The sequence below is a fragment of the Gekko japonicus genome, unplaced genomic scaffold, assembly GCF_001447785.1.
Source record: "Gekko japonicus isolate JY-2015 unplaced genomic scaffold, Gekko_japonicus_V1.1 scaffold570, whole genome shotgun sequence".
Lineage (NCBI taxonomy): Eukaryota > Metazoa > Chordata > Lepidosauria > Squamata > Gekkonidae > Gekko > Gekko japonicus.
The window spans coordinates 830,779-858,666 of NW_015173140.1; the positions used below are offsets into that span (position 1 = coordinate 830,779).

The 27,888-nt window shown below is 44.9% G+C and overlaps 1 protein-coding gene across 1 annotated transcript in view; it reads left to right on the plus strand.

The window, feature by feature from the left end:
- CTNNA2 (catenin alpha 2) overlaps positions 1-27,888 on the plus strand; it is a gene marked incomplete at its 3' end in the record, with an annotated part of 719,772 nt that overhangs the window by 564,335 nt on the left and 127,549 nt on the right. The window contains exon 8 of the mRNA XM_015422279.1: positions 3,080-3,232. Coding sequence (XP_015277765.1) covers positions 3,080-3,232 — 153 coding nt within the window. The remainder of the gene's footprint in view (positions 1-3,079; positions 3,233-27,888) is intronic.

A 27,888-nucleotide genomic window follows, 5' to 3' on the forward strand; every position in this document is an offset into this window, starting at 1 on the left:
TACGCCTTCTGGAGTTAACCATCTATATCCAATTGCATTTGTCTGTAGAAAAAGAATTAATTCTTTATTTTTCTTTCTCCTTTGTCTTATTTCAAATGGAATGTCTTTTAACGTTCTGATGGTATTCTCCCCCACCTTCAGGGGTGCTCCAGATACTGCTTTCAGGATTGTATCCCTCACATGCCTCTTTGAGAATCTTACCACAATTTCCCCAGGCAGATTGTTTTTCTTTATATATCCTGAATATGATCTATAGGCCACATCCATTTCGTTTAAAAGAGTTCCGCCTTCATATCTGTCACTGGGGCCAATACTTCACTCATTAGTTCCTTAAGATTCTCTCCCTTTGTCTCTGGCAAGCCCTGGAAGCAAAGGATCATATTAGCCTTTTCCATTTGTAATTGTAGCAGTTGATCTTCCATAGAAACTTGCTTCTTTTCCAGCTTTTGAACTTTCTTTTTCACCTTTTGTGCAGTGGCGTCCACTTTCACCTTTTCAGCCGTTTCATTCATCATTTTAAGTGTCTCGGTTATCTGTGTCTGCTGTGTGGTGATGTACTGAGTCATTTTCGACATCTGATCCTTGAGGTTACTCATTTGGTCCAGTAGAGGGCACATGAATTCTGCCAAAGTATTTGCCAGCTCGTTGGTTCCTTCCGGTTTAGGGCTCTCTGTTAGTTTCGATTTTGTTTACTTTGGAAAATATTTTGAAAGTATCTGAATATGCGTTCAAATGCCTTGAACTCACCTTGGTAAGTATTCTTAACAGTTATGCATGCCTTCTCTTCCGCTCCCCCCCCCCTCGATTTGCTCAATAATTCATGCGGTTAGGAGATGTCCCTCCCCCGTCCGCTTCACTTTCCGTTTTTAAACATGGGGTAGGGAGATTTCTTTTTCTCTTTAACCGTTTTTTCGCTCAGTCAGACTCACGTTCATATCTGGTCTTCCAACCCCGCTTTACTTCATTTCGTCCAATCGATCTCCTACGCCTCAATTCACCCACAACGCGTAGGCAAAGAGGCGACTCCTCATAAGTCCCCTGGCTAGGAGCCTTCCGCCAGGCTCCCTGGGGGGGGTAACGGTCCAGTGCTCCCCCTCCTTCCCGCCATGCACAGACCTCATCCCCGGGAGGTCCGGGAGATGCGTCTGTCTAGTGTGCCGCCATCAACCGGAAGTCCGCAGCCAAAATATTTCCTTCAAATGGCAACATCATCTTCTCCAACATCACTTTAAAAAATTGCAGCTCAGTGTTAAAAGTAGCATTGTTGTTTAGATGTCCAAAAAGATTATTAAAACTTAAATAATTAATGGGTGGGATAGCAGTTGTCCTCTGACAGTGTGACAGCCATGCTGGATCTTCCCTTAAGTTCTGGAGTTTAATTCTTTTTTTAAAAAAAATGAGGGGTGTGGGGGGGAGCTCCACTCAAAGCCCGCTCACAAACTGAGGGGGCGTGACAAGAAATTAGTCTCATTAAGTTGTATGTCTTTGGGCTGGACTGCAGGTCAAGTAAGGTAATCACTCAGTCTTATAATCCACCCCTCACCGATGCTGGCTGTGATGACGGCCACAATAGGTAGAGTTCGGTTTTGTTCTTTTCGAAAAGGCAAATCCCAAGTGATTTATTTCAAAGCCAAGGGTTTTTAAAAAGCCTCTCTTCTAGTGCATTTCCCCCCCTTAAATTCTCTCGATTCCCTTTCTCATACCCCTCGCTCTGTGCGAACTAATCTCTCTCTTTTTTTGCCCTTTGTTTCCTTTTCCCAGTCCAAATAGGATCAGAAGGTAACCTATTAGCTCAAGGCTTTCTCTTCTTTCAAATCCCTCCTCAAAAGGTGCTCCCTCCCCCCATGGCATAATTTCCATAATTCTCGTCCCCAACCAAAACAATGCTTAAGTATGTATAATTTCCTTTGGAAATACATCCCTCTTGTTTCCCTCCCCATCTCTTTCCCCACCCTTTCCTGCTATAGAACCTTTGATTGTAAATTCCTTGGGAACAGAGTCCTATATTTTCTTTTATGCTATTATATACAGAGACATGTACAATGATGGGGGTTGCATTGTTCATAACAATAGTCCTACTAATTGCAGGTTGCTCCCTGGTTCCAAACAGAGAACCCTATCACAAATCAGATCTCCAACCAGTGCCTCTAAGCCAAGTTGGTGGGTCGGATCCAGACTAAACTGGTATTTCCCACCAATGCTCCCTCTAAGCTGTGGAGTCTTGTGAGCAAAAATTCTACCTTGTGAGCTGCTGGCATTAAAGTTGTGAGCGAGCAATTTGGCTATGGCATCAATTAGTTTGCTCTGGAGCCATCCTTCCAGAACAAAGGCAAGAATGTCTGAGCTGGAGGCTAAAAAACTGTGAGGTAGCTCACACTAGCTCAGCTTAGAGGGAACAGTGTTTCCCACTGCTTCCTCCTTCTCGTTGCAGACCTCTCTCATGTCATTCCTCAGGGTCCTATATTCCCAAGAAGAGATGCTGAGCAGGGTCGGCCCTGGTGAAATAGAAATTTATTTGTATTTAGCCACAAGCCATTACAAACCAAGGATCAGAGTAAAATATAAGATATAATAAAACCATGCAATCCAAATAAAATTGAATCAAAAGGTATCTGCTAAGATCAATATTAATTAGTTCCCATAAGAACAGCGTTAGCCCGTATTTTCTTTGCAGCCAAGGCATATAAAGACATTCTATAGAATATGTTGGTGTCAAAATCAGCTAGCAAGAATACAATCTTCTCAGAATCTGAGTAGAAACGTAGGTCTGATAGAATCCTGGAGAGAAATTTTAACCTAGGTTGGGCATACATTTGGCATTGAAGAATATAATGGAGAAGATCCTCGATAACTGAAGAGCCACAAATACAAAAGCGCTGTTCCTTAGGTGTTCTGGGCCGGCCCTGGTTAGTTGGATGGGAAACAACCGAGGAATTCCAGGGTTGCTACGTAGAGGTGGGCAATGGCAAACCACCTCCGAATGTCTCCTGCCTCGAAAGCCCTACGGAGTCACCTTAAGTCGCCATCAAGGTGACTTTCTTGCTTCCTTTTCTCACAGCTGTGCTTTCTTTTATCACAGCTCCGGAAAGCAGTGATGGATCACATATCGGATTCCTTCCTCGAGACCAACGTTCCGTTACTGGTTCTCATCGAAGCAGCCAAGAGCGGTAATGAGAAAGAAGTGAAGGAATATGCACAAGTTTTCCGCGAGCACGCCAACAAGCTAGTGGAGGTAAGCCAGACTGCCGTTGACAACAGTATCATACCTTGTATTGACTGTCATGTGGCAAATTGCATTTGAATACAAATAAATTATTCAAGTATCTCTAGGTCCTAGTTGAGACTTGGAAACCCAACAAACTCAACCCAACCAAGTTTTGTTTAGCAGAATCAGCACCATGCTTGTATATACATCTTTTTCATGCATGTGCAAAAGAGCTTGGTCAGCTGAGGCCGAGTGTACCATTTCATGTGTTGTTGTGTGGGACTGTCAGGTGTGCATGTGTGTTAGGTAGAGGAAGGTCAGGTGGGTATGGCGCAGCATGTCTTAACTTATACCAATTTCCATACAAGCGCATCACCGCACAGTAAAATCCAGTTCAAAGGGTAGCCCATCATTAGCCGCGCAAATTGGAAAGCAAGTTGGGAGCTCTGCTTATGCCAGACTCCAGCAGGTCCTCAGTTGCCCCTGGGTCTATCTGCTGAACATCTGGATCTGTTCTGAGTCTGATCATTACTCCATCAAGCTCGGTATTGTCTTCACCACATCTGGTAGAGGCTCTCCATGACCTCAGACAAAGAAACCTCCCAGCTCTGCTTCCTGGAGTCTTTTTAACTGGAGATTCCAGTTTGGTGTTGTGGTTAAGAGCAACAGACTCTAATATGGAGAACTGGGTTTGATTCCCCACTCTTTCACATGCAGCCAGCTGGGTGACCAGGTACAGTTCTCTCAGAGCTGTTATCTCGAGAGCAGTTCTCAAAAGAGCTCTCTCAGCCCCACCTACCTCACAGGCTGTCTGTTGTGGGGAGAGGAAGGTAAGGAGATTGCAAGCTGCTCTGAGACTCTGAGTGAAGGGTGGGCTTCTTCTTCTTCTTCTTCTCCTCCTTCTTCTCCTCCTTCTCCTTCTCCTTCTCCTTCTCCTTCTTCTTCTTCTTCTTCTTCTTCTTCTTCTTCTTCTTCTTCTTCTTCTTTTTCTTCTTCTTCTTCTTCTGTGATTGAACCTTCCTTGAGATTTCCTACATGCAGCACATGTGCTGTACCACTGAATTCTTGTGTCCCACCCTGAAACACTCCGACATCAGTTTGGGGTTGACTTTTTACAAATCAAATGATGAAAACTCTAGAATCATCATGAAGCAGTAGCCATACGTATAAGTAGTATAAGGAGCTACCTTATACTAAATCAGACCAGTGGTCCCTCAAGGTCAGTACAGACTCTCAGGCAGCGGCATTGCACATCACATCACCTACTGCTTGGTCCTCTAACTGGAGATGCCAGGGATTTAACCTGGGGCCTTCTGGATGCCAAGCAGATGCTCTGCCACTGAGTCATGGTCACGCCCTCAAGGAGTACCTCTTCCCTTCCTCAAATCAAAACTGACTTTGAGTCCAAAGTAGGTGTCTGTGTTGGTCATTTTGATGTTTCATTTCAAATGTGGATCTATTTAAGGCCAACATTGGTTCCTGAGTTTGGTCAAATCGATTCACTTCTTATTTCACCCTGCGAGGTCCTCTGTTTCACTGGAAACTTAAACGGCATCCAATCAACTGATGGATAACCTGGGAAATGTAGGCTCTGATAGCTACTCAGAGGCTCCTATGAAGCCACTAGACCACACTAGAGCCTGTAGGCCGCACCACTATAGGCCCAGGATTGTGACAGTGATTTTCAGATCTTCTTTATAAGGCTGCACTATAGACTTTGCATATTTCAACATCCCTTCTCAAGGTCTATTGTGCTGGTCCACAAGATTCATTCTTTTTCACAGAATTTTGAATTTCTTATGAAGAAATGGTTCGGTAAGGATATCAACAATCATGAGGCTTCCGGTCGAGTCAAGATGGAGGACTGACGCACTTTCACTTTTGTGCGAAGTGGGCGACGGCTGCTTTTGACAGTTTGGGCAGTTTCTAGCCCAGCGCATCGCTCCCCAGCGAGGGGGGGGGACAAGCAGGCAGCAGCGCCTAAGAGGGAGTGTTAGGTTGGCGTGATTCCGCTTCGGAAGAAGCGGAAACAGGCTTTGATCTCCTCCCGCGAAGAAGGCAATTGCCGAGCAACTCTCCAGCAGCCGTTCGAGCCGGTGTACCGGTTTAAATTCTCCATCAGCCGACCTCTTGAAGATGGGCAACAACAGTGAGTGAAAAGAAGCAATGCGAAAGCCCGTTTTGATCGTGTAGATAACAATAAACGTGCCGCTTACCTGAACTGCGTTAAAAAATAAATTGAATCAAGCGGATGAGCGGATAAAGAATTAATATTCCCAGAACTCTGATTCCGGCAAAGAAATAGTTGATTGAAGGCTATAAAACAGCAAAAAAGCATTTTGTTTAACATTCCTGCGGTGAGGACGGAGCTGAGCGCGCAGCAGAAAAAACCGAAACTGACGAACAGTATCGCGGGAAGATGTAGGTTGGTGTAACCGGCAAAGTACTCCGAGTAGGTTGAGCAGTGAGAAGATATCCTAGAAGGGTAACAATCAACAGGAAGAAACTCGGACTCTTCAAACTGCAGGACCGGATGTGAGTGTATGCGAACAGACGGGACCTGCAAAACGCCAAACCGACCTACTCTATCCCTAATTACCATAGAGAAGTTGCGCCCGACATTTTGAGGAGGACTTTAACTTAATTTGATTTTTAAAGACCTTTTAGAAGATTTTTGAAAGCGCAAATAGACGCATTTGGACAATCGAAAGCTTATCTTCTAGAAGAAACAACTTGTTGTGTAAGTTTGCGCACCGCAGAGAAATCGCCAAAACGAAGACCAGAAGGGCACCGAAACGAACCAATTCTGACCCTGACGTTCAACCAGTTGTGAGACCAAGGACAGGCTCAACATCAACCCCTAAAATGTCAAAAGAGAGGGAGAAGGATAAGAAAGAATTGTATGCAGCCATGGAATTGATGGAGAAAAGAATGATGGAGGCGATTCAGGCCATGGGTGAGCAGATTGAGAAAAGGTTGGGGGTGCAAGAAAAACATATGGAGCAGCAACTGGAAGAGCAAATGGCAAAGCAAACTCAGATACACTTGAAACAAATTGAAGAAGCCCAGGAGAAAAATGTAGCAGCATTAAAAGAATTGGTTACAACAGAAATTACTTCAATCAAGCAAGAATTAGATGGAGTCAGAAAAGAAATACAGGCTAGTGCAACCAAAACTACAGAGACAGAGGAAAAAATGCAACAATTGGAAGAGAAACAGGATTCTTTGACTCAGCAATTTAGGAGATCTGAAACAATGATGGAGTTCAGAAGAATGCAAACTCATTTGAGATTTAGAGGTATCAAAGAAAAAGAGAATGAAAACATAAGAGAGGAAATGATAAAAGCGATCACTTTGTACTTGGAAGAGGAAGAGGGAACAATGGAAGCAGATTTTGATTTGATATACAGAGTGAACTCCAGAATTGCGGAAAAGAAAAATTTACCAAGGGATGTAATTGTACAATTTGTAACAAGAGCAACAACAGAAGACATCTTTAAGAAACAATTTACCGTCCCGTTCGAAATTGAAGGGAACAAGATCATGGTGATGAGAGAGCTCCCACGAGCAGTATTGCAAGATAGAAAAAGGTATAAACCTCTGGCTGACAAACTGAAGACCTTGAATATCAGATACAGATGGGAGATTCCACAAGGCTTATCCTTTACTTACAAAAGTGGGAGGGTCCAGATCAGATCGGTGACGGACTTATATAAATTTAAGGCAGACAATTTAGATGCCTTTGGAGAAATTTAACTTAAAATTTACAATGGATTACAAATTGTTGTCATGGAATGTGAATGGACTAAATTCACCAAATAAGAGAAAAAGAATCAATCATTGGATACAAAAACAAAACTGTAATGTGATATGCTTGCAAGAAACTCATATTAGAAATTCCGATACTAAATATTTAAAAAATGTCAAATTTGGATTAGAATTTTATTCTTCGGCCTCAAACAAGAAAAAAGGAGTTGTGACATATGTGAAAAAGGATTTACAACCTAAAGAAATTTTTAAAGACTTGGATGGAAGATATGTGGGTGTGGAAGTTTTGATCCAACAGAAAAAGACATTGGTGATCAATCTATACGCACCCAATGGAGCAAAAGAAAAATTCTTTAAGGACTTAACTGAACATCTACAAGGACAAACCTATGAACAAGTCATTTTGGTCGGAGATTTTAACGGAACTGTGGACCGTTTGGATAGAAGATCACAAAAAGGCAACGAAATTAGTGGAAAATTGCCAAAGAACTTTTTTGAAATAGTCAAGCAGGAAAAACTAGAGGATGTATGGAGGAAATGGAACCCGACGCAGAAGGATTTTACTTTTTATTCCAATAGACATTGCTCTTTTTCCAGAATTGATATGATTTGGATGTCAGAAGAATTGTCAATGAAAACACATAAAATTGAAATTTTGCCAAGATGTAATTCCGACCACAACCCTGTTTTGTGGACTTCTATAGAAAGGAACAAATCCTTTCTTTGGAGAATTAATGAAGATTTGTTGGATAAAAAAGATGTAACTGAAATGTTAAAGGAAGAAACAAAGCAATTTTTCCAACAAAATCTGAATAAAGAGACCCCAATTCAGGTGGTGTGGGATGCGTATAAAGCAGTGATGAGAGGGATTCTCATCTCTCAAAATGCGAAGCAAAAGAAGGAAAAATTTCAAAAACAAACAGTAGTGTTGGAAAAAATATCACAAAAAGAAAAAGAATTAAAGAAGAAACCAGGGAAAAAGAAGATTATTCGAGAATTACAGTTGTTGAAAGAACAACTGAATGAAACTTTAAACCAGGAGCTCTATTGGAATTTAAAGAGGCTACAGCAAAAATCTTTTGAAGGGGCAAATAAACCGGGGAAATTTTTAGCGTGGCAACTTAAGGCTAGAAAAGAAAGAAGAATGATAACCAAAATAATAGAAGAAGGAAAAGAATTCGTTGACCCTACTGGCATAAAGAGAAGTTTCTTCAAGTATTATGCTAAATTATTCCAAGCAAATAGAACAGATCTTGAGAAGATTAAAAAATATTTGGACAAGGTTCCGTTACTTAAAATAAGCAACGAATTTCAGGAATTACTGAATGGCCAAATTCAAAAAGAAGAAGTGAGGAAGGCAATTGAAGAAGCGAAGTTGGGGAAGGCGCCAGGACCGGACGGATTTACCGCAAAGTTTTATAAAAAAATGAAAGAAGAAATTGTTCCGGTCATGGAAGCTTTATCCAACGATATACGTGAGAGTAAGAAGGTGCCAGACTCTTGGAAAGAAGCAATTATTTCATTAATACCAAAGGAAGGACAAGAACCAACGAATGTGAAAAACTATAGGCCAATTTCTCTTTTGAATAATGATTACAAGATTTTTGCAAAAATTATTGCAGAGAGGGTGAAAAACTATTTACAAACAGTGATTTCAGAAGACCAAGCTGGTTTTTTACCAAAGAGACAGATCAGAGACAATGTAAGAATAGTAATGGACGCAATTGAATATTATGAGAAACACCCTGAACAAGAAGTAGCTTTTTTATTTATCGATGCCGAAAAGGCATTTGACAATCTTAACTGGAAGTTTATGCTGCAAATGATGGAAAAAATAGAAGTGGGACAACACTTCAGAAATTGCATTGAAGCTATCTATTCTGAACAAAGAGCTAAACTGAATGTAAACAAAGAACTGACAGATAGCTTCAAGGTACAGAAAGGCACCAGACAGGGTTGTCCCCTATCACCGTTATTATTTATCTGGGTGTTGGAGATACTTCTACAAAAAATACAGCAAGATCAAGAGATAACGGGATTGACACACAAAGGACTTAAATACAAATATCGAGCATTTGCTGACGATGTAATGTTCATTGTGCAAAACCCGACAGACAAATTACCGTTACTATTCCAAAAAATAAAGGACTTTGGAGAATTGGCCGGATTTTATGTCAATAAGAACAAGACGAAGCTTATTTGCAAAAACATGACGAAACAAAAACAAATGGAACTGCAAGACCTGGTACAATGTGAAGTAGTAAAAAAGACTAAATATCTTGGTATTGAGTTAACTGCAAGAAATATAGACTTATATAAGAACAATTATGAAAAACTATGGACTAAGTTAACTCAAGACTTTAAGAAATGGGACAAAATGAATTTGTCACTGATGGGAAGAATATCAGTCATAAAAATGAATGTCCTACCACGTTTGATGTTCCTGTTCCAAACAATACCAATACTTAGTAAGACAGATTTGCTACTTAAGTGGCAACAAGAACTATCAAAGTTTGTTTGGGCAGGCAAGAAACCGCGAATCAAGATGAAAATTCTTTGTGATGCCAAAGATAGAGGTGGGTTACAATTACCAAATCTTAGACTATATTATGAAGCGGTCTGTCTAACCTGGATGGAACAATGGGTGAAATTAGAAAATGATAAGTTACTGGGGTTAGAAGGCCATGATTGTAGATTTGGTTGGCATGCATATTTATGGTATGACAAAACAAAAATGGATAGCTTTTTTAAGCTTCATGTGGTAAGAAAAGCACTATTTGTGGTATGGATGAGGTATAAAAAATACTTTTGTGATGTAAGACCATTGTGGATTGTACCAGTGGAAGTGTTAACATCTTACTCAAGACATAGAGATAAAGATTGGTTGCCATATAAAGATCTAATTAAAAAAGTGGGAACAGAATGGGTAATGAAAAAGCAGAATGAAATTGAATATGATTATGAATGGCTGAAATATATGCAGATTTTTGACCTTTTTAGATCAGACAAAAGAAACTATGGTTTTAGAGAGGAAAAAAATGAGATTGAAATGATTTGGGAGAGTGAAGGGGGAAAAAATATCTCTAAAATGTATAAAGTGTTACTAAAATGGTATACTGAAGATGAGACTGTAAAAGGGCAAATGATAAAATGGGCGATAAATATGAATACGGAAGTGGCTATTGAAACCTGGGAATATTTGTGGAAAAATTCTATTAAGATATCGCCTTGTACCAATGTTAGAGAGAATTGTTATAAAATGATGTATAGGTGGTACATGACTCCGAAAAAAATTGCAAATATGAACCAGAATATGTCAAATAAGTGTTGGAAATGTAAAAGCCATGAAGGCTCATTTTACCACATGTGGTGGACTTGTGAGAAAGCAGTTGACTTTTGGACAAAAGTCCACAATGAAATGCAAAAAATTTTGAAATGCTCTTTTAAAAAGGCACCGGAAATTCTGCTTTTAGGATTGAAAATGGAAGAAGTCAATACAACTAAAAAGACTTTATTCTGGTACTTAATCACAACAGCGAGAATGATTTATGCACAATTTTGGAAAACAGAGAAAGAAAGAAAGAAAGAAAGAAAGAATATTCTGGGGTGTGGAGTAAACTTTTAACAGTAAGATTCATAAAAACAGAGACTTACGCAATTAAGGGAAATATCAACAGGTAATCTGGGCAGGGAAGATCAACATTACGAAGAAAGAAAGAAAGAAAGAAAGAATATTCTGGGGTGTGGAGTAAACTTTTAACAGTAAGATTCATAAAAACAGAGACTTACGCAATTAAGGGAAATATCAACAGGTAATCTGGGCAGGGAAGATCAACATTACGTTTCCGGTTTGATCAGAAAATTGTCCCCACAAAATATTTTGGAATCTACCCCATAGTACCTGGGACCTGCCGACAAAGGAAAGAAACCCCCCTACAAATTAACATACAAACTAAGAGGGGAAAGGAAGAGGCCCGAGAAGTGGGCTCACCATCTCAAAATCATATACATATCACTCCACAAAAAGAAAAAAGAAATTGAAATATTCTCGGATGTGGAGTAGATTCTTACAGTAAAATTCATAAAAACAGAGACTTGGACAACCGAGGAAAATATCAACAGGAAATCAGGGCAGGGAAGGTCAACATCACATCTCAGGTTTGATCAGAAAATTGCCTCCACAAAATATTTTGGAATCTACCCCATATCACAGGAGGACCTCTTCTATACTCTCCTTCCCTGAAATACCTGGGACCTGCCAACAAGAGGAAAGGGGGGGAGAACCCCCCTCCAAATTCACATACAGACTATGGGGGGGGGGGAAGGAAGAGGGCAGAGCAATGTGCTCACCATCCCAAATTCATATACAGACTAAGGGGGAAAGGGAGGGAAGGCCATAGGCAGAGGGCTCAGTTTCACAAAACCACTTCACAGATAAAAAATGATAGGTAAAACCAATGTCTCTACAAGAAAAATTTACTAGACCATCCCCTACCAGAGTGCCCTCATTATGGGGGGTGGAGGGAGAGACAATTATTTAGGAACAGATCTAATACTAACTGCATAATAGCATTCCTACTAACTAATTGTATTCATAGCTGCCACCTTTTCGATTTTGGATTTATTACTTTTTTTTTTAAGGAGCCGCAAATCTGGATATAGAGCTTGAATATTTTCACTAAAACAGCTATTACTATACATTTCTATCCTTCTTTGTCCTTGTATTCCCCCGTCACTTTCTGCCTTATTTAGTTCTTAATATGTTCTGATTCCTATTCTTGTAATGCATCCTCAGAAGGATTATGTTGGGATTTTATGGTTCCTAATCCATTCTTCCTGCCATGCTAGAATCTTCTTCATAGCCTCCCCGCCTCTCTCAGCCTTCAGTTTTCTCTCCCTAGTATCAGGGCTTTCCGGACTTTCCGGACTTTCCGGACTATGTTGTTGCTCAAGAACCATCGGTATCTCTTCCGGGAACTGTGTCGATCCCTTAACCTCCAGATCGTTCTCTTGACGTTTGTCCACCACTGAAGATATTCTAGGGGTGTGTTGCTGCTCAAGGACCATAGATATCTCTCCCGGGAACTGTGTTGATCCCTTAACCTCCAGATCGTTCTCTTGACGTTTGTCCACCACTGAAGATATTCTAGGGGCCATTGAACTTCCGTCAGGTCTCTCCCTCATCTTCTCCTCTTCCATGCCCGATTCTTCCTCTTCCTGTGCTGTGGGCCCTTACCATTCTCTGTGCATCTGAGGCGCTACTAGATCTGCCTGGAGAGATCACCAGCTCAGAAGAGTGGGGTGGTTTTGAGGAGCTTTTTAACATTAGAGGACGAATCCTTCCGTCTGTAAAAATTCTGCGAGCTGTAATTCCATAAGAGGCAAGGCATCTTTGCGTTCTCAACAGCATCATGGGAATTGTCGGGCAGGCAAATGTGAAGTGCGATCTGTGTCCTCGGAAGTCGTTAGGTAGTCCATCAACTTTTGTAAGATCGATGTGTTGCATCTCAGTTCTTCGAAGCTGACTCAGGGAAAGTGGACAGAGAAGCTGAGCAGACCACTTGCTGGGAGAGGAACACACTGTATCTGACCCAGCAGAGGTCCTTAATAAAAAGGAAGCATCCAGGCATGCAACCGACTGCAGTCGTGACATTGTCGAGGGATGCCCCAGGGCTCAGCCTAGAGTAGGCTTCAGAAGAATGGATCCCAACACTCCAAAAGAGAATCCGACCTGAGGCTGAAATCTCATTAAATGCATTCCAGCCGTATTGCATTATACTGAGGAGAAACGAAGACCTTTGTGGGCTGCCATCCACCCAAGCTCTTCATCCGATGGAACCCTTGAATAGAGGAGGTTAAAAATGTACAGCAGCTGGATTCCCAGTAGATTTCGAACTGAGAAGTTGACTATTTATGTATTTATTTAGTACAATTTGTACCCCGCCCTCCCCGCGAGCAGGCTCAGGGCGGCCAACATTGATCGGTACCCAGTACCGTCAAACCATATACAAAAGATTAAAACATTCCAACATTTAAAACAATCCAATAATCAAAGTGCTGGTGCTGGTGATCGTCCTTAAGTAGTTAAGATGGCATGTTGTATAGTATATAACCAGTTATTTCTGATTCCATGATCTTCGACAGGGCTATTTTTGGGCAGGAACGCACAAGAACGGCGTTCCGGCTGGCTTCAGAGTTGGCTACGCCCACTACAGCCAAAACCTCTGTATGCGTGCCTACAGAGGGAAGGCCTGGAGAGTGACCCCCCCCCCCAGTGACTGCCTTCCCTTCCCTTCAAGGGGGGGGCTTGCCCAGGCTCCTGGCAGCCACAGGGCGCCCAGCAAGCCAAGGGAAGGCATGGGGTGTGGCCTAATATGCTAATGAGTTTCTGCTGTTGGGTGCAGCCTATTATGCTAATGAGTTCCTGCTGGCTTTTTCTACAAAAAAACCCCTGATCTTCAGCATTGTGCGGTAGTGTGGCGCAGTCTCCACTCTGGGGCCAATCCATAACCAGAAATGTTGGTGGTAGTGAGGTGGTGGCTCCTAGTTGAAAGCCTGGTGGAAGAGCTCCATCTTGCAGACCCTGCGAAACTGTAAAAGATCCCGCAGGGCCCTGATCTCCTCTGGGAGCTCATTCCACCAGTATGGAGCCGCCACTGAAAAGGCCCTGGCCCTCGTGGCTGTGAGCCTGGCGTCCTTAGGGCCTGGGATGGTCAATCGATGTTGTGATCCCAACCACAGTGCTCTCTGGGGTATATATGGGGAAAGGCGGTCCCTCAGGTATGTTGGACCCTGGCCATATAGGACTAATTTCCCTTTCTATATTTCTGCTCGCCATGGTGGTGGCAGAAAGTGCGATCAAATCACAACTGACTTATAGTGACTGTGACAGGGAGAACACCAGAATCAAGGAAGCATTTGCTCTTGGTTGGTATGATAGACAATGGCCAGATGTGGAATAAGTATGGGATATTCCTCTCTAGAAGATAGGAATACGGAATTTAACACATGCAAAGGTGTTACTTGACCTGGAAGACCAAATGACAGCCCTGGACTGAGGTCCCAGCCACCATGCCTTCAAACCATCTTGAGGGAAACTTTGTTTGTCCCCCCGGGTCCAATTTCCCTTCTTTAAAATGGGAATCATACCCCACAAGGTCATTCTAAAGGTTCACAGTATTACTGAGAATTTTGTTCCCTCCATTTTAACATAATACAGAATGTAGGGTCACCCTATGGCATTGCTCAGCCTTAGAGTCAAGAGAGATTTTAAAAAGTAGTTCTTCCTCTATTGCACCTCTCCTATGCAGTTAAATAAATAATTCTATGATCTATGAAAGGATCCCACCACCTTTCCTGCTTGATCCCATTCAATTACCATTCTGAGGTCCCGGTCACACGGGCCATAAAATGCGCGGGGGGAAGCGTGGCAGTTTGGCCTGGAGCAAAATAACGTGCGGCTGCCCGATCACATGTCTCGTCGAGGTCATGTGGGTAGGGGCAAGGTGGCAATCACACGATGATCCCGCAGCGCAGCAAAGAAGCGGTGTGGCGCGATCTCACCAACGGCATGCGCGATTCTGCGGAGCCATGGAACTTTCGCTTTCCTCTTCGTGCGCATGCGCCGTTGGGTGCTTGTGTGCATCCTGTGGAGACTTGGGGGGAAAAACCTGCCACGGGGCATGGGCGGGTGCTGGATGCCACGGACTACCACCGGAAACGCGATCAGACGCCAGCCCTTGCCCCGCGGTTTCCGGAAACTAGTACCTCAGAGGTACTAGTTTTTAACTCCACATCTTCGGTGGGAAGCCTCGGGTTCGCCATGGGAGCTCTACGCTTCCCAGATGTTGTGGTGTGATCGTGCCCATAATATCCGCCTATCATCCATCTCAGTAGCGTGGCTAATGCTCCGTGTGACCGCAGCCTTAATTTAGTTTCCGGCCTGTGTGACTTTTCAAGTTCCATGATAGGCCACAGGCATAGACACCTTTAAAAGGGGGTTAGATTCATGGAGGATAGGTCTATCAGTGGCTGCTTGCCATGGTTACAAAAGGGAACCCCCACATGCAAAGGCAGTCTACCTCTGAATCCCAGTGCCACGCAGCAAGATCATGGGAAAGCCTCAGCCTCTCTGGCCCTGTTGTTGGCTCTCCAGAGGAACTGGCTGGCCACTGTGTGAGATAGGATGCTGGACTAGATGGGCCCTCACTGGTCTGATCCAGCAGGGCATTCCTTGTGTTCGTATGATCCCTGGAATAGACCTTTTGGTGGTCTGAAAGATGCCTTCCTCCTTCTTCCATAAACAGAAAAGCTGGCAGGATCCAACTCAATTCATTTATTGAATTTGCTGCCACAATATGTTATGTTCTTACCAGTCATAAGTCTTGGCTGTAAATCTGAACGAAAGTCTGCAATTTACCTGCGGTGTACAGAATTAAGTTCCAAGGTTCTGAGTCAGCAGTGGCTTTTTTTGTTTTGTTGTTTCTGTTGTTTTTGCTTAAAATATGTGTATCCAGCCTACTTACAAAACTCTCTTGTGACAGTTTGTAATTTAGTTAAAAATACAGTAAGAATAAGGTCGGGCATAATAAAAACAGTAGAAACAATAATAAAAACAGCAGAAAACTAAAACTAGCCATAATAGATTTGATTGCCTAGAATATCGTAGAATTATTTCTTTAACTGCATAGGAAAAATACATCAAGATGGGTAGCCGTGCTAGTCTGTCTGTAGCAATAGAGAAGTGTAAAAGTCCAGCAGCACCTTAAAGACTAACAAAATTTGTGGCAGGGGAGGAGCTTTTGTGAGTTGCTGCTCACTTCTTCAGATACAGTAAGATACAATAAGAAAAATACAGTAAGAATAAAGCCAGCCATAATAAAAAGTAGAAACAATAATAAAAACCATAGAAGAATAGACCCAGCCATAATAAAAATGCAACAGCAGTAAAATAACAGCAGAAGCAAGAGCAGGGGTCATTTGGGGGGGGGACACGGGGGGACGCCATCCCCCCGGGTGAGGTGCGGGAGGGCGGGGCCTGGAGCTCCCTGCTGGTGCCCGCTGGAGGTCGCCGCCGGCTGTGGGGAGGACACACTTCCGGTGATGTCAGGGGGTGTGGCATATGCTAATGAGTTATGCTAATGAGTCCCCCTAGCTCTTTTACTACGAAATGACCCCTGAGCAAGAGTAAAGGAGAGTGCCAGTGAGGTCTGGTAGTTAGAGTGTCAGATTGTCTAGATCTCCACTCTGCCGTGAACCTTACTGCATGTGTGCCATCAAGTTGCTTCCCATTTGCAGCAACCCTACGAACTGATGTCCTCCAAAATGACCTATCATTGACAGCCTTGCTCAGGTTTGAAAACTGAAGGCGGTGGCTTCCTTGACGGAGTCGACCCTCTCATGTCGGGTCTTCTTCCCCTGCTGCCTTCACCTTTTCCTAGCATTATTGTCTTTTCCAGTGAGTCTTGTCTTCTCATGGCATAACCAAAGTACAACAGCCTCTAGGTAGAATTCAGGCTTGATTTTTTTAAATCTAGAACCCCCTGATTTGTCTTTTTGGCAGCCCGCCATGGGCTGTTCACTCCCCACTTGATCCCCACAGCGATCCGGTGAATTTCAGAGCTGCATTGAAGTATGAACCTGGGTTTCTAGCACTTGAGCTGGAAGGACTATGGCTCAGTGGTAGAATGTCTGCTTGGCATGCAGAAGGTCTGAAGTTCAATCCCCAGCATCTCCAGCTAAAAGGACCAGGCAGTAGGTGATGTGAAAGACCTCCACCTGAGATCCTGGAGAACTGTAAAGATGGGCTGTGGCTCAGTGGCAGAGCATCTGCTTGGCATGCAGAAGGTCTCAGGTTCAATCCCCAGCATCTCCAGCTAAAAGGACCAGGCAGTAGGTGATGTGAAAGACCTCCACCTGAGATCCTGGAGAACTGTAAAGATGGGCTGTGGCTCAGTGGCAGAGCATCTGCTTGGCATGCAGAAGGTCTCAGGTTCAATCCCCAGCATCTCCAGCTAAAAGGACCAGGCAGTAGGTGATGTGAAAGACCTCCACCTGAGATCCTGGAGAACTGTAAAGATGGGCTGTGGCTCAGTGGCAGAGCATCTGCTTGGCATGCAGAAGGTCTCAGGTTCAATCCCCAGCATCTCCAGCTAAAAGGACCAGGCAGTAGGTGATGTGAAAGACCTCCACCTGAGATCCTGGAGAACTGTAAAGATGGGCTGTGGCTCAGTGGCAGAGCATCTGCTTGGCATGCAGAAGGTCTCAGGTTCAATCCCCAGCATCTCCAGCTAAAAGGACCAGGCAGTAGGTGATGTGAAAGACCTCCACCTGAGATCCTGGAGAACTGTAAAGATGGGCTGTGGCTCAGTGGCAGAGCATCTGCTTGGCATGCAGAAGGTCTCAGGTTCAATCCCCAGCATCTCCAGCTAAAAGGACCAGGCAGTAGGTGATGTGAAAGACCTCCACCTGAGATCCTGGAGAACTGTAAAGATGGGCTGTGGCTCAGTGGCAGAGCATCTGCTTGGCATGCAGAAGGTCTCAGGTTCAATCCCCAGCATCTCCAGCTAAAAGGACCAGGCAGTAGGTGATGTGAAAGACCTCCACCTGAGATCCTGGAGAACTGTAAAGATGGGCTGTGGCTCAGTGGCAGAGCATCTGCTTGGCATGCAGAAGGTCTCAGGTTCAATCCCCAGCATCTCCAGCTAAAAGGACCAGGCAGTAGGTGATGTGAAAGACCTCCACCTGAGATCCTGGAGAACTGTAAAGATGGGCTGTGGCTCAGTGGCAGAGCATCTGCTTGGCATGCAGAAGGTCTCAGGTTCAATCCCCAGCATCTCCAGCTAAAAGGACCAGGCAGTAGGTGATGTGAAAGACCTCCACCTGAGATCCTGGAGAACTGTAAAGATGGGCTGTGGCTCAGTGGCAGAGCATCTGCTTGGCATGCAGAAGGTCTCAGGTTCAATCCCCAGCATCTCCAGCTAAAAGGACCAGGCAGTAGGGGATGTGAAAGACCTCCGCCTGAGACCTTGGGCAGCCGATGCCAGTTTTGAGTAGGCCACACTTGATGGCTTGATGGTCTGATTCAGGATAGTGCCGCTTCATGTGTTCGTGAGCCACTATACTATCCTGGTGCTTAGCTCAGCAGACCCGGGGTGGGACTTGCTCCGTTCAGCCCTGGCACAGACCTGTTTCTTAGGCTCGCTGCCAAAGGTGGATGGGTCTGAGTCACTTTGAATGAGGAAACCGAAGAGAGGATTTTATGAAGCCTATTTGCGTGCTGATTACTTTCCCTCCCCCCCCCCAGCAAGTTCCCAACGATGTCCAAAATAATCAGTTGCCAGCAAAGAAGCACTTGTTGGTGGCAGAGCTGCATGAGCCTATATTTTATGGTGATTAAAATTTGATATAGTACAGGCAAATCAATAGAATCGCGGGGCAGGATAGTCATTTGCAGCAGATGGAACTAAAGAATGGTGCTTCTATTTCTGCTTTATAGCCCCTTTGTCTATTAGGCTTGCAGGAGCCATTCGTTAATATCCCCTTGACCCACATCGGTGTCATTTTGGGGGAAATTTCTTTGGGGTTTGCAAATTCAGGACGCGGCATCTTTCTTTGACTCTCTTCTCCTTGAAGTTGTGCCGCATGGCCCAGGTTGGTCGCCTCGATGCCGTCTTCTGTTTTCCTCTGGCAGAAGACAACGCCTCTGGAGGAGACTGAAAATTTAGGATTTCTTTGTATGTGTGTGATAAGTGCTGTCAGGCCCCTTCTTTCTTACAGCAACCCTACGGATTAATGACTCCAAAACAGTCATACTCAGGTTTTGCATATTAAGGCCTGCAGTTTCCTTTATAGCAGGGGTGTCAAACATGTGGCCCCGGGGCCAGATCAGGCCCCCCAGTGGGCTTTTGTCAGGCCCGCAGTGGAACTGGCTATCTCCTGCTTTTTCTTCCAGTTCTGCTGCTGCTGTGTCATCGTAGGTCTGCAGCGTACAGATACACACCTGAACAGCACACTCAAGATTGCAGCAGCACAGACATTTTGATGCAGTCATTCAGAGCAAGAGGTGTCAGTGATCAGAGGCGGTTAAATAAACAAAATATTGCAAGAGTGCTCATGTTTTATGCATGTTTTTATTTTAAGTTAAAAAAAAACCCTTTGTGTTTGTGTCCTTTATAAAGTTTATATCTCCGCTACCTGGCATTCCATTTTATGACACACGCGGCCCGGCCCGACAAGGTCTCATTTATGTCAGATCTGGCCCTTCGTAACAAATGAGTTCGACACCCCTGCTTTAAAGGGTCAGTCCGTCTCACATTTGGTCTTCCTCTTTCCGTGCTGCCGCCTCCAACTTTTCCTAGCATTATTGCCTCTTCTAGTGAATCTTGCCTCCTCATAATGCGAACAAAGGCTCCGTTTAGTCACTTTAGCTTCTAGGGAGAGTTCAGGCTTGGTTTGATATGTATATCAAAAAGATACATCAGATCTATTAATTCATTGCGTATCGGGCCGAAAAGGAATTTCAGGCTAGCCGCATGTCTTTCAGCTCTGTGCAATTGAGACCAACATGATTCTTGGGCCACAGCCCAGGATACGGTTTCCGCAACACTAGGACTGGCATATCTTGTAAAATCTTCCCTGGAAGTAATCCCAAGGAAATCGTTTAATTTAAACCAGGCAGTAGATTAAGCCTGGGTTCTAGTTTCATGTTCCAGCCCTCGGCTATACCATGGCCTGTTATCCTGATGTTCCACTGCGGCCTTCAGGTTCTGACAAGAGCTGTCCTTGAAAGGGCAGTTCTCGAAAGAGCTCTCTCAGCCCCACCTACCTCACAGGGTGTCTGTTGTGGGGAGGGGGAAGGGAAAGGAGTTTGTAAGCCGCTCTGAGACTCCGAGTGAAGGACGGGGTATAAATCCAATCTCTTCTTCCTCTTCTCCTTCTTCTTCTATGAATGGAACCCACCCTGTCCCCTCCCCAAAGCAGGATGGTAGAATAAGTCCTCACTCAATTATTAAGGCAATTTATTTTGCCCCTTTAATGCAAATCACACCAAATGGCTAAAATGGAAATGGAGTTCCCCAACGTTTGTACCCAATGGATGTGGTTCAGTTACAGAACCACAGAGTATGCTGCATATGCAGTGTAGTGCATGCAGTGTGACATCAGCACACTGTTAGCACATAAAGGAACTCCCAGGTTTGCAGGAAAAAATGCAATTTATTTAAACAACAACAACAAAAAAAGGGGTTAGCACCAGTGTTCCCTCTAAGCTGAGTTAGTGTGAGCTAGCTCACAGTTTTTTAGCCTCTGGCTCACATATTTTTGTCTTCACTCAGGAAGGAGGGCTCCAGAGCAAACTAATTTATGTGGTAGCCAAATTGCTCACTCACAACTTTAATGCCAGCAGCTCTCAAAGTAGAATTTTTGCTCACAGGGGGAGCATTGGTATCATATTCCAGCTCTAAACTGTTACATCTACCCATGTTCAGGTGTCTCATAAAGCAAAATACTGAAGTTTGGGTGCCATTTTGTATTGCGGCAACAACACCATATCCATTCAAGCCTGAACAGGGAGGAGATGGCAGGAAGCTGGAGACAAGGTATAGGGCGAGGTGAGCCTGAATCGGTGGTAAGATAAGGGTTGGGGATTGGAGCTGATAGTGAGGGCGGGAGGAGATTCCCCCCTTCCCCACAGGGGGGTCTCTCTTTTGTCCTTTTTAAATCTTGCCAGCTGCAGGTGCACAGATGCCAGCTTGTGCCAACCAGAGTCCTGCGTTCATGGCAGAGGTGAGATTTTAAATGGGGAGGGGGTCTTCCTTATTTATTGTTCAGTATCTTGTCCCTTGGGCTTCATACCAAGTGCCAGTAGGACTCTGCATTGCCAAGGGACAGTGGCTCTTTTTATTATTGATTGATTGATCGATCGATCGATCGATTGATTGATTAGACTTTTACCCCACCCTCCCCACCAAGGCGGTCTCAGGGCGGCTCCCATAAAACTAATAAAACAATATACATCATATAAAATTACTTCCTCAAATGGATATGGAGGCAATGAACACAGAAATGGTGAAGGAAAATAGATTTCATTAAGTAGCTTAAACCCCCTCTACAGAAGAATCAGTGCAAGAAAGTAATATACTTACAACCCTTCAGCTGTCAGGAAACCCTGGAGAAAGATCATGGACAGACCCACCCACCCTGGAAGTGGCCAGCATCGTTGCACTGTTTGGTATTTCTGGCCACTGTGTGACACCGAGTGTTGGACTGGATGGGCCAATGGCCTGATCCAACATTGGCTTCTCTTATGTTCTTATGTTCACAGTGTTGGACTAGATGGGCCATTGGCCTGATCCAACATTGGCTTCTCTTACTGTTCTGCACTTTCAATCTGAGCTGAGGTTCCAATCTCAGGGCTTCTCCTGAGACTCTGTATATTATCTTAAAGATCATTAATTTCTCCAGTTCTTGTAATAATACGTAACTGACCTTGACAGGAGCGACACATCTGAGACTCTCCTAAGGCCAACCGGTTAGTCATGGTATATGGCAAGCATCCAATCCCACTACTCCCTTTACCAGGTGCATAGGTTAATAACGTCTATATATCTAATAGCCAAGTTGACCCCTCCGTGCGGATATCTAAATCTGGACATCGGGGGCACTTGGTGGGGGCAGAGAGATTTTTCTGCACACTTGGAGCAGTCCCCGGGTACGCAGAAAAATCTAAAATGTTGAAAAAAATATACGGGGGGTATTTAAATCCCCCCCAAAGTAAAAGCATTCCCTGCGCATGCACAGAGAACGCTCTGGCCATTGGGGGGGGCTCGGCGGGCCCAGTGTCTGGGAGCTGCTTGGGCCTCACCGCCAGTGCTGGAGGGGAGTGGGAGAAGGCTTGACAGGCCAGCGTGGGCCTTGCCGCCACTGAAGGGGGCGGGGGAGAAGGATTGGCGGGCCCAGTGGCTGGGAGTTGTGTGGGCCTCGCCTTCATTGCCGGAGGGGTTGGGGGAGAAGGATTGGTGGGCCCAGGCCTCACCATCGGTGTGGGGGAGCGGTGGAGAAGGCTCACCTGCAGCTGCTTCCTCCACCACCACGTGGAGCTCCTTCTCCCCCCTCCCGCGAGTATCGCAGGTCCCTGCTTCTTGTACTCCCTAGTTCAGTATATCAACTAGAACTACGTTCAAAGCACAGAGAAGAGGTTTGGTCTGCAGGGGAACTCAGGAACAAATGGAACATAAGAACATCCAAAGAGCCCTGCTGGATCAGACCAGTGGTCCACCTAGTCCAGCATCCTGTCTCATACACTTCTAACCACCTGGATGTCCAACAGCAGCCCATAGAGAGGCCTCCTGGCATTGGGTTTTGAAGGCTCACTACTCTTCTGAAGGCTCCCTTTAGTCAACATAGCTAGCAGCCAGTGGTAGATCTCCATGAATTTGTCTAAGTATGGTGTAGTGGTTAGGAGCGTGGACTCTAACCTGGGAGAACCAGGTTTGATTCCCCACTCCTCCACATGCAGTGGCTGGCGTGACCTTGGGTCACTCACAAGTTCTCTCAGAGCTGTTCTCTCATGAGCAGTCCTCGAAAGAGCTCTCTCAGCCCCACCTACCTCACAGGGTGTCTGTTGTGGGGAAAGGGAAAGGAGTTTGTAAGTCGCTCTGAGACACCTTCGGTTAGTGAAGGACGGGGTATAAATCCAACCTCTTCTAGTGAGTTACACATCAATCAGAGCGCAGTTGACTTCCCTGCAGAAATCCACTCTTGGCTTGAAACCAACCAACGGAAGAGCCAAAGGCCCCACTGGCCTTTTGCAAACTAAGTGCCCCGATGCAAACTAAGATTGTGGACTGGCAGACCGCGTGCTCAGTTTTGCAACGAGGCTTGAGGCAGATAGTGTCCTGATGTGGAGACGTTTGCTTCTTGCCATGTGAAAATGTCTCGATCTGTAATGATTTATGGTTGGGCTCGGGAGGTGAGTGTCAAAGTTGCAAAGTTGCAATTTGTCCAGTTGCAATCGGAACGGCGCCACTACAAATAAGAAAGCAATCTGCAAATGTGCCTGTGTTCTACAAAGCCACCTCTGTTTCCCGAGGATGCTTTCCCTTCAGATCTTGATAATGTGGAATCTATGTAATGCTGTTGCTGCAGTGTGACAAAGCAATACTCGCCACTGAGCTTACAAGCCTATAAGCAAACCAAAAAGTCAATCTGAAACTGTTATTGGCAGCCCAGCAATGGGTGTCACCTAAAGCTGCCACCCCTGTCTGCCCCCTTTCCCACTGTGCCCCCCTCACCTCTTGCCACCTGCCTACAACACTTGTCTTCATGCCTTTCTCACATGCAGCCTCCAGGCACACCTCCCCTCCTCATTCCCCAGGTGTCTTTAAAGACAGCACAGTAAATAACATTTTAATCTTCCGGGTCTTTCCACTGCTGACCTAAGAGTGGTAGTCCTCCCAAAAAAAAAAAAGAAAAGAAAAGAAATTCAAGGGGAAATTACAACGTGAAATTGCTGAACTTGAGTTCATTCACAAGTTCAGAACAATGGAGCTCCCAGGGCTGAATAGGGACAAAGGATTCTTATCTCACTACAGATGCTAATTTTCTTTTCCCAGGCATTTCCTCTCTGCTCTAATCAAGCTGATTACAATATGCAGGGTACCTTTTCATCCTTTACATTCTTTACAACACCCCTCCCACCATCTGACTGTGATAAAAAGACTCCAAGATCTCCATTCCTACTTGTGTCTGACAAAGGAAGCTTTGTCTCTCAAAAGAGTATATCCCAAAACTCGTGCTGGTCTCTAACATGCTGCTGGACTCAAATCTCACTGTTCAGAGCAAATAAGAGTTTGGAAAGCCCCATTGGGTGTGCACAGCTTGTGACACTGTCTTTAGAAATGCTCGGGAACAAAGAAACAGTGATGATGACTCCAGCTCCTGGGTGTTGGGTGGGAAATGGGCAGCACCAATGCCAACATGAGGCAGTATTGGCAGAAGGTGCCTCCCAGAATCCATGGCCTGCATCTACTGCCTAGCTTCATCACACTCTAAAGCTGACCACCATTGCTCCTTTTCATTGCCAGTAGTCATAGAATCATAGAATGTTAGAGTTGGAAGGGACCCTGCAGGTCATCTAGTCCAACCCCCTGCACTCTGCAGGAGCAGAGCCGAAAGACAGCCCTGCAACACACCCGAAAGATAGTCGTCCAGCCTCCGCTTGAAAATGTCCAGCGAAGGAGCATCTACCGCCTCCCGAGGCAGTCTTTTCCACTGCTCAACCTCCCTTACAGTTAGGAAGTTTATCCTGATATTTAGCCAGTAATGACTCCCTTGTCATTTCCACCCATTCGATCTAGTCTTGCAATCCGGAGTAAGACAGAATGGATCTGCTCCATCTTCCACATGACAACTCTTTGAATATTTGAAGACTGCAATCATGTCCTCTCTAAGCCTTCTCTTTCCCAGGCTAAACATACCCAACTCTTTCAGCCTTTCCTTGTAAGACTTGGATTCCAACCTTCTCACCATCCCGGTTGTCCTCTTCGGGACACGCTCAACATGCTCTTCTGGACATGTTCAACAGTCCTATGCCCATCAAATACATCTGGAAGGACCAAAGTTTTTTTAAAAAATCGTTAACTTTTTATTATTTTTTAAAAGATACAAAAGCCACAAAATACATAACTAACTTAATAAACAATATTACAAAGCAGGATAGTAAGTGTGATGTGGTACTCATTACTATGACCTTCACGGAAGGTAAAAAAAAATCCATTTTTTCCCCCAATGGGATGGGACAACTGTTCAGATAAAATCCTATAACAATTTCTTGTGTTATTAATGACATACAAATGCAAAAGTAACACAATATTCCTAATCGAGGTAGATGAAGAGATTGCTGGAGTAGTATCTATAACAATCAGCTGTTAGCAGATGAATTAATCAATATCTCTCCCTTATATATAATTGAATAAGACGCAGAGTCACGCAGCGGAGAGAAAATGCGCACCAACAGTGTTTGGACGCCTGAACTGTCCATCAAAAGCTTCCCCAGCTTCCATTGGCCATGTCGCCTAAGTCCCACCTCAGATGCAGCTTCACGCAGTGGAGAGAAAATGCACACCAACGGTGTTTGGAGTCTTGAACTGTCCGTCAGAAGCTTCCCCAACTTCTGACCGGCTTCATCACCGGCTCCTTGCTGCCGCCGCCACGCCATGCCTTCGGGGGAGCCCAGGGAGGGGCGCAGCGGCGGAGACGGAGACGCTGGACGGCTGCCTTTGGCCAGCCAGCCCAGCACACAGCCGGTGCCAGCACCATGCAAGCCGCCCCCCACCTTCAGCCCTCTCACCCGCCTGCCGGACAAGAGAAGTTCACGCGGCCGGGGGCCCCCGCCCCACTTCTCCCCCCTTCTTCCTTTCTCTCTCTCTCCCCTCCCCACTTTCTCTCTCTCACACACTCTGTTTCCCCCTCTTTTTCTTTCTCTCCCCTTCTTCCCTCCCTTCCATTCACTATCTCTCTCTCCATCTCTCTCTTTCTACCCTTCTTCCTTCCTTCCTTGCTTACATTCTTTTTCCCTTCCTTCTTACCTACTTCCTTCCTTCCTTCCTTTCTTCCCAAATTACTATCATGACCCCCACTCTGTCTCAGTCTCCCCCCTTTCCCTCTCCCCCCTTTCTCTCCCCCCCTCTACTCCTGTCTCTCTCTCTCTACCTCCTCTTCTCCCTTCCACCCGCCCTTCCTTCCTATCTAGGGGCCCGTTGTTAACTGCCACAACAGGCTTTGCTTACTAGTTTTTTATAATGCACAAAAATACTAATTATTTCAACATGTCCAGACTATGTAGATACCAGAGGGAGAGTTAAACGTAAAGAAATTTGAGATATATTGCTTTATGAGGTTGTATGTCGTTAACTTGCACATTCTCTAAGAATGGTAGCCATTTTTGAAAGAATCAAGATTGTTTGGGGAAGAGTTCTATTTGTCTAATATGGTCTGTAATCTTCTCCATTATGAAGAGGTCCCAGAGGGTGCATTTAGATGGCTCTTTAGATCTGCGCGAGGCACGAGTGCCTCATGGATTTAAATGTAATGTCCAGACATCAACACCTGGGAAACGTCCGTCTTCCATGAGCATCCTGTTTTACTGCGCTTCAGAGCCGTACTAAAAAGGTACTAGTTAAAATCTGACGGGCCAATTGCGAACTTACCGCCGTCTGATCGTTCCAGCGTGCAATTAAAAAATGTCAGACCATCCCAAACGGACACATTTTTTAAAAAATCGTGATTCTGTGCATGCACAGATAAACAAGGCCACAATACCACGCATATGCGCACGCGCAAAAAGTTTTTAAAAAACCAAAAACACCACACATGCCTCCTTCAGTGGATGCTGCCTAGACAATCCACAGCGGAAGCAGCGCACGGTAAGGCGATCCCCCCGGGGGATGTCTGGTCGTGCGAGGACGGATTTAAAAGATCGGGATCAAATTTGAGGCGGCATAAAGGCGGGATTAGCTGCCCATCTGAACATACCCAGACTTTAGCAAACCAACACTGGGCAGTTGGAGCAAGGTGAGAGTTCCTATTTAAGGCTATACACGTTCTTGCCGCGACAATTAGACATGATATCAGTTATCTTCTGATAGAGGGAACTGAGAGGTCGGGCCAGATATTAAGGAAGAGAAATTCTGGATTGAATGGGATCTCATAACCTGTAATATTTTGAATCTGGAAAGGATTTCTTGCCAGAAGGATTTGATATGCGGACATTCCCACCAGCGACGTGCGTAAGATCCTATTTCCCTGCATTTATTCCAGCATACTGGTAAATAGTTACAGGAGGAGAATGCTTACTTTTGTGGAGTGAGATACCATCTCGTGAGAATTTTGTATGATTGAAACTTTTTATTTATAATTGGAGAGTTGATTTGTGGGGAGGACGAAGGACCAAATTTTTCAAAGATGCTTTCAGCTGGCAAGCCTACCTGGGCATCCGTGCAGCTGCATCTCCCCACATTGTAATGGACCGCTCTCCAGACCTAAGATCCAGGCCAGCACTTGCTTGCCTACACTTTGCTGCCTCTGTGATTTAGGGAGGTGCCTGTGGGCAAGTTTTGTGAACCCACACATCCGAATGAAGCACAGCCCCCTTTTTATTAGATTTAACCTTTTCTGGATGCACAATTACCGCTCCTTCAAGTGCTGCATTGTATCCGTTCCAGTGTGCACTTAAATGTCTCGCTTGGTCATATTTCTAGTTATGAATGGCGGCAGCGGCTGACATGGGGAAAACTTAAAGTTTTCCTCGGTGGCGAAAGGTTGAACCAGGCTCTCTTGGTTTGATGCATGGAGGCTGCAGGGTTGTCTTGGCTTGAGCAATTGCCTCTTCCAATCTACCTGGTTATTCTCATCCATTCTGGGGGGCTGACAGCCCAGGGCATGCTGACGCATTCTAACGTTCCTGGCCCAGAATCTTTGGTGGACAATCAGGTCAGTAAATAACATTATGAAGCAATTGGACGGCTCTGGCTCTCGCAGGAGGAGATGGAGTTTAGAATCTGATCAAAATATACAGCCCGAATTGTAGGCAGGAGAAGATCAAGCACAGAAAGAAAAAAAGAGAGGTGGCTTGCAATGGTGAGGTAGGGTGAGGTGATTATTAGGTACTAGTAAGGAAAGCCCGTCGTGGCGGTAGACGACGGGCCCTAGATAGGAAGGAAGGGCGAGTGGAAGGGAGGAATGGAGAAGAGGAGGTAGAGAGAGAGAGACAGAGTTAGAGAGGGGGGAAAGAGAGAAAAGGGGGGGAGACAGAGTGGGGTTAATGGTATTATTTTGGAAAGAAAGGAAGGGAGAAAGCGAGGAAGGAAGGAAAGAAGGAAGGAAGGAAGGAAGGAAGGAAGGAAGGAAGGAAGGAA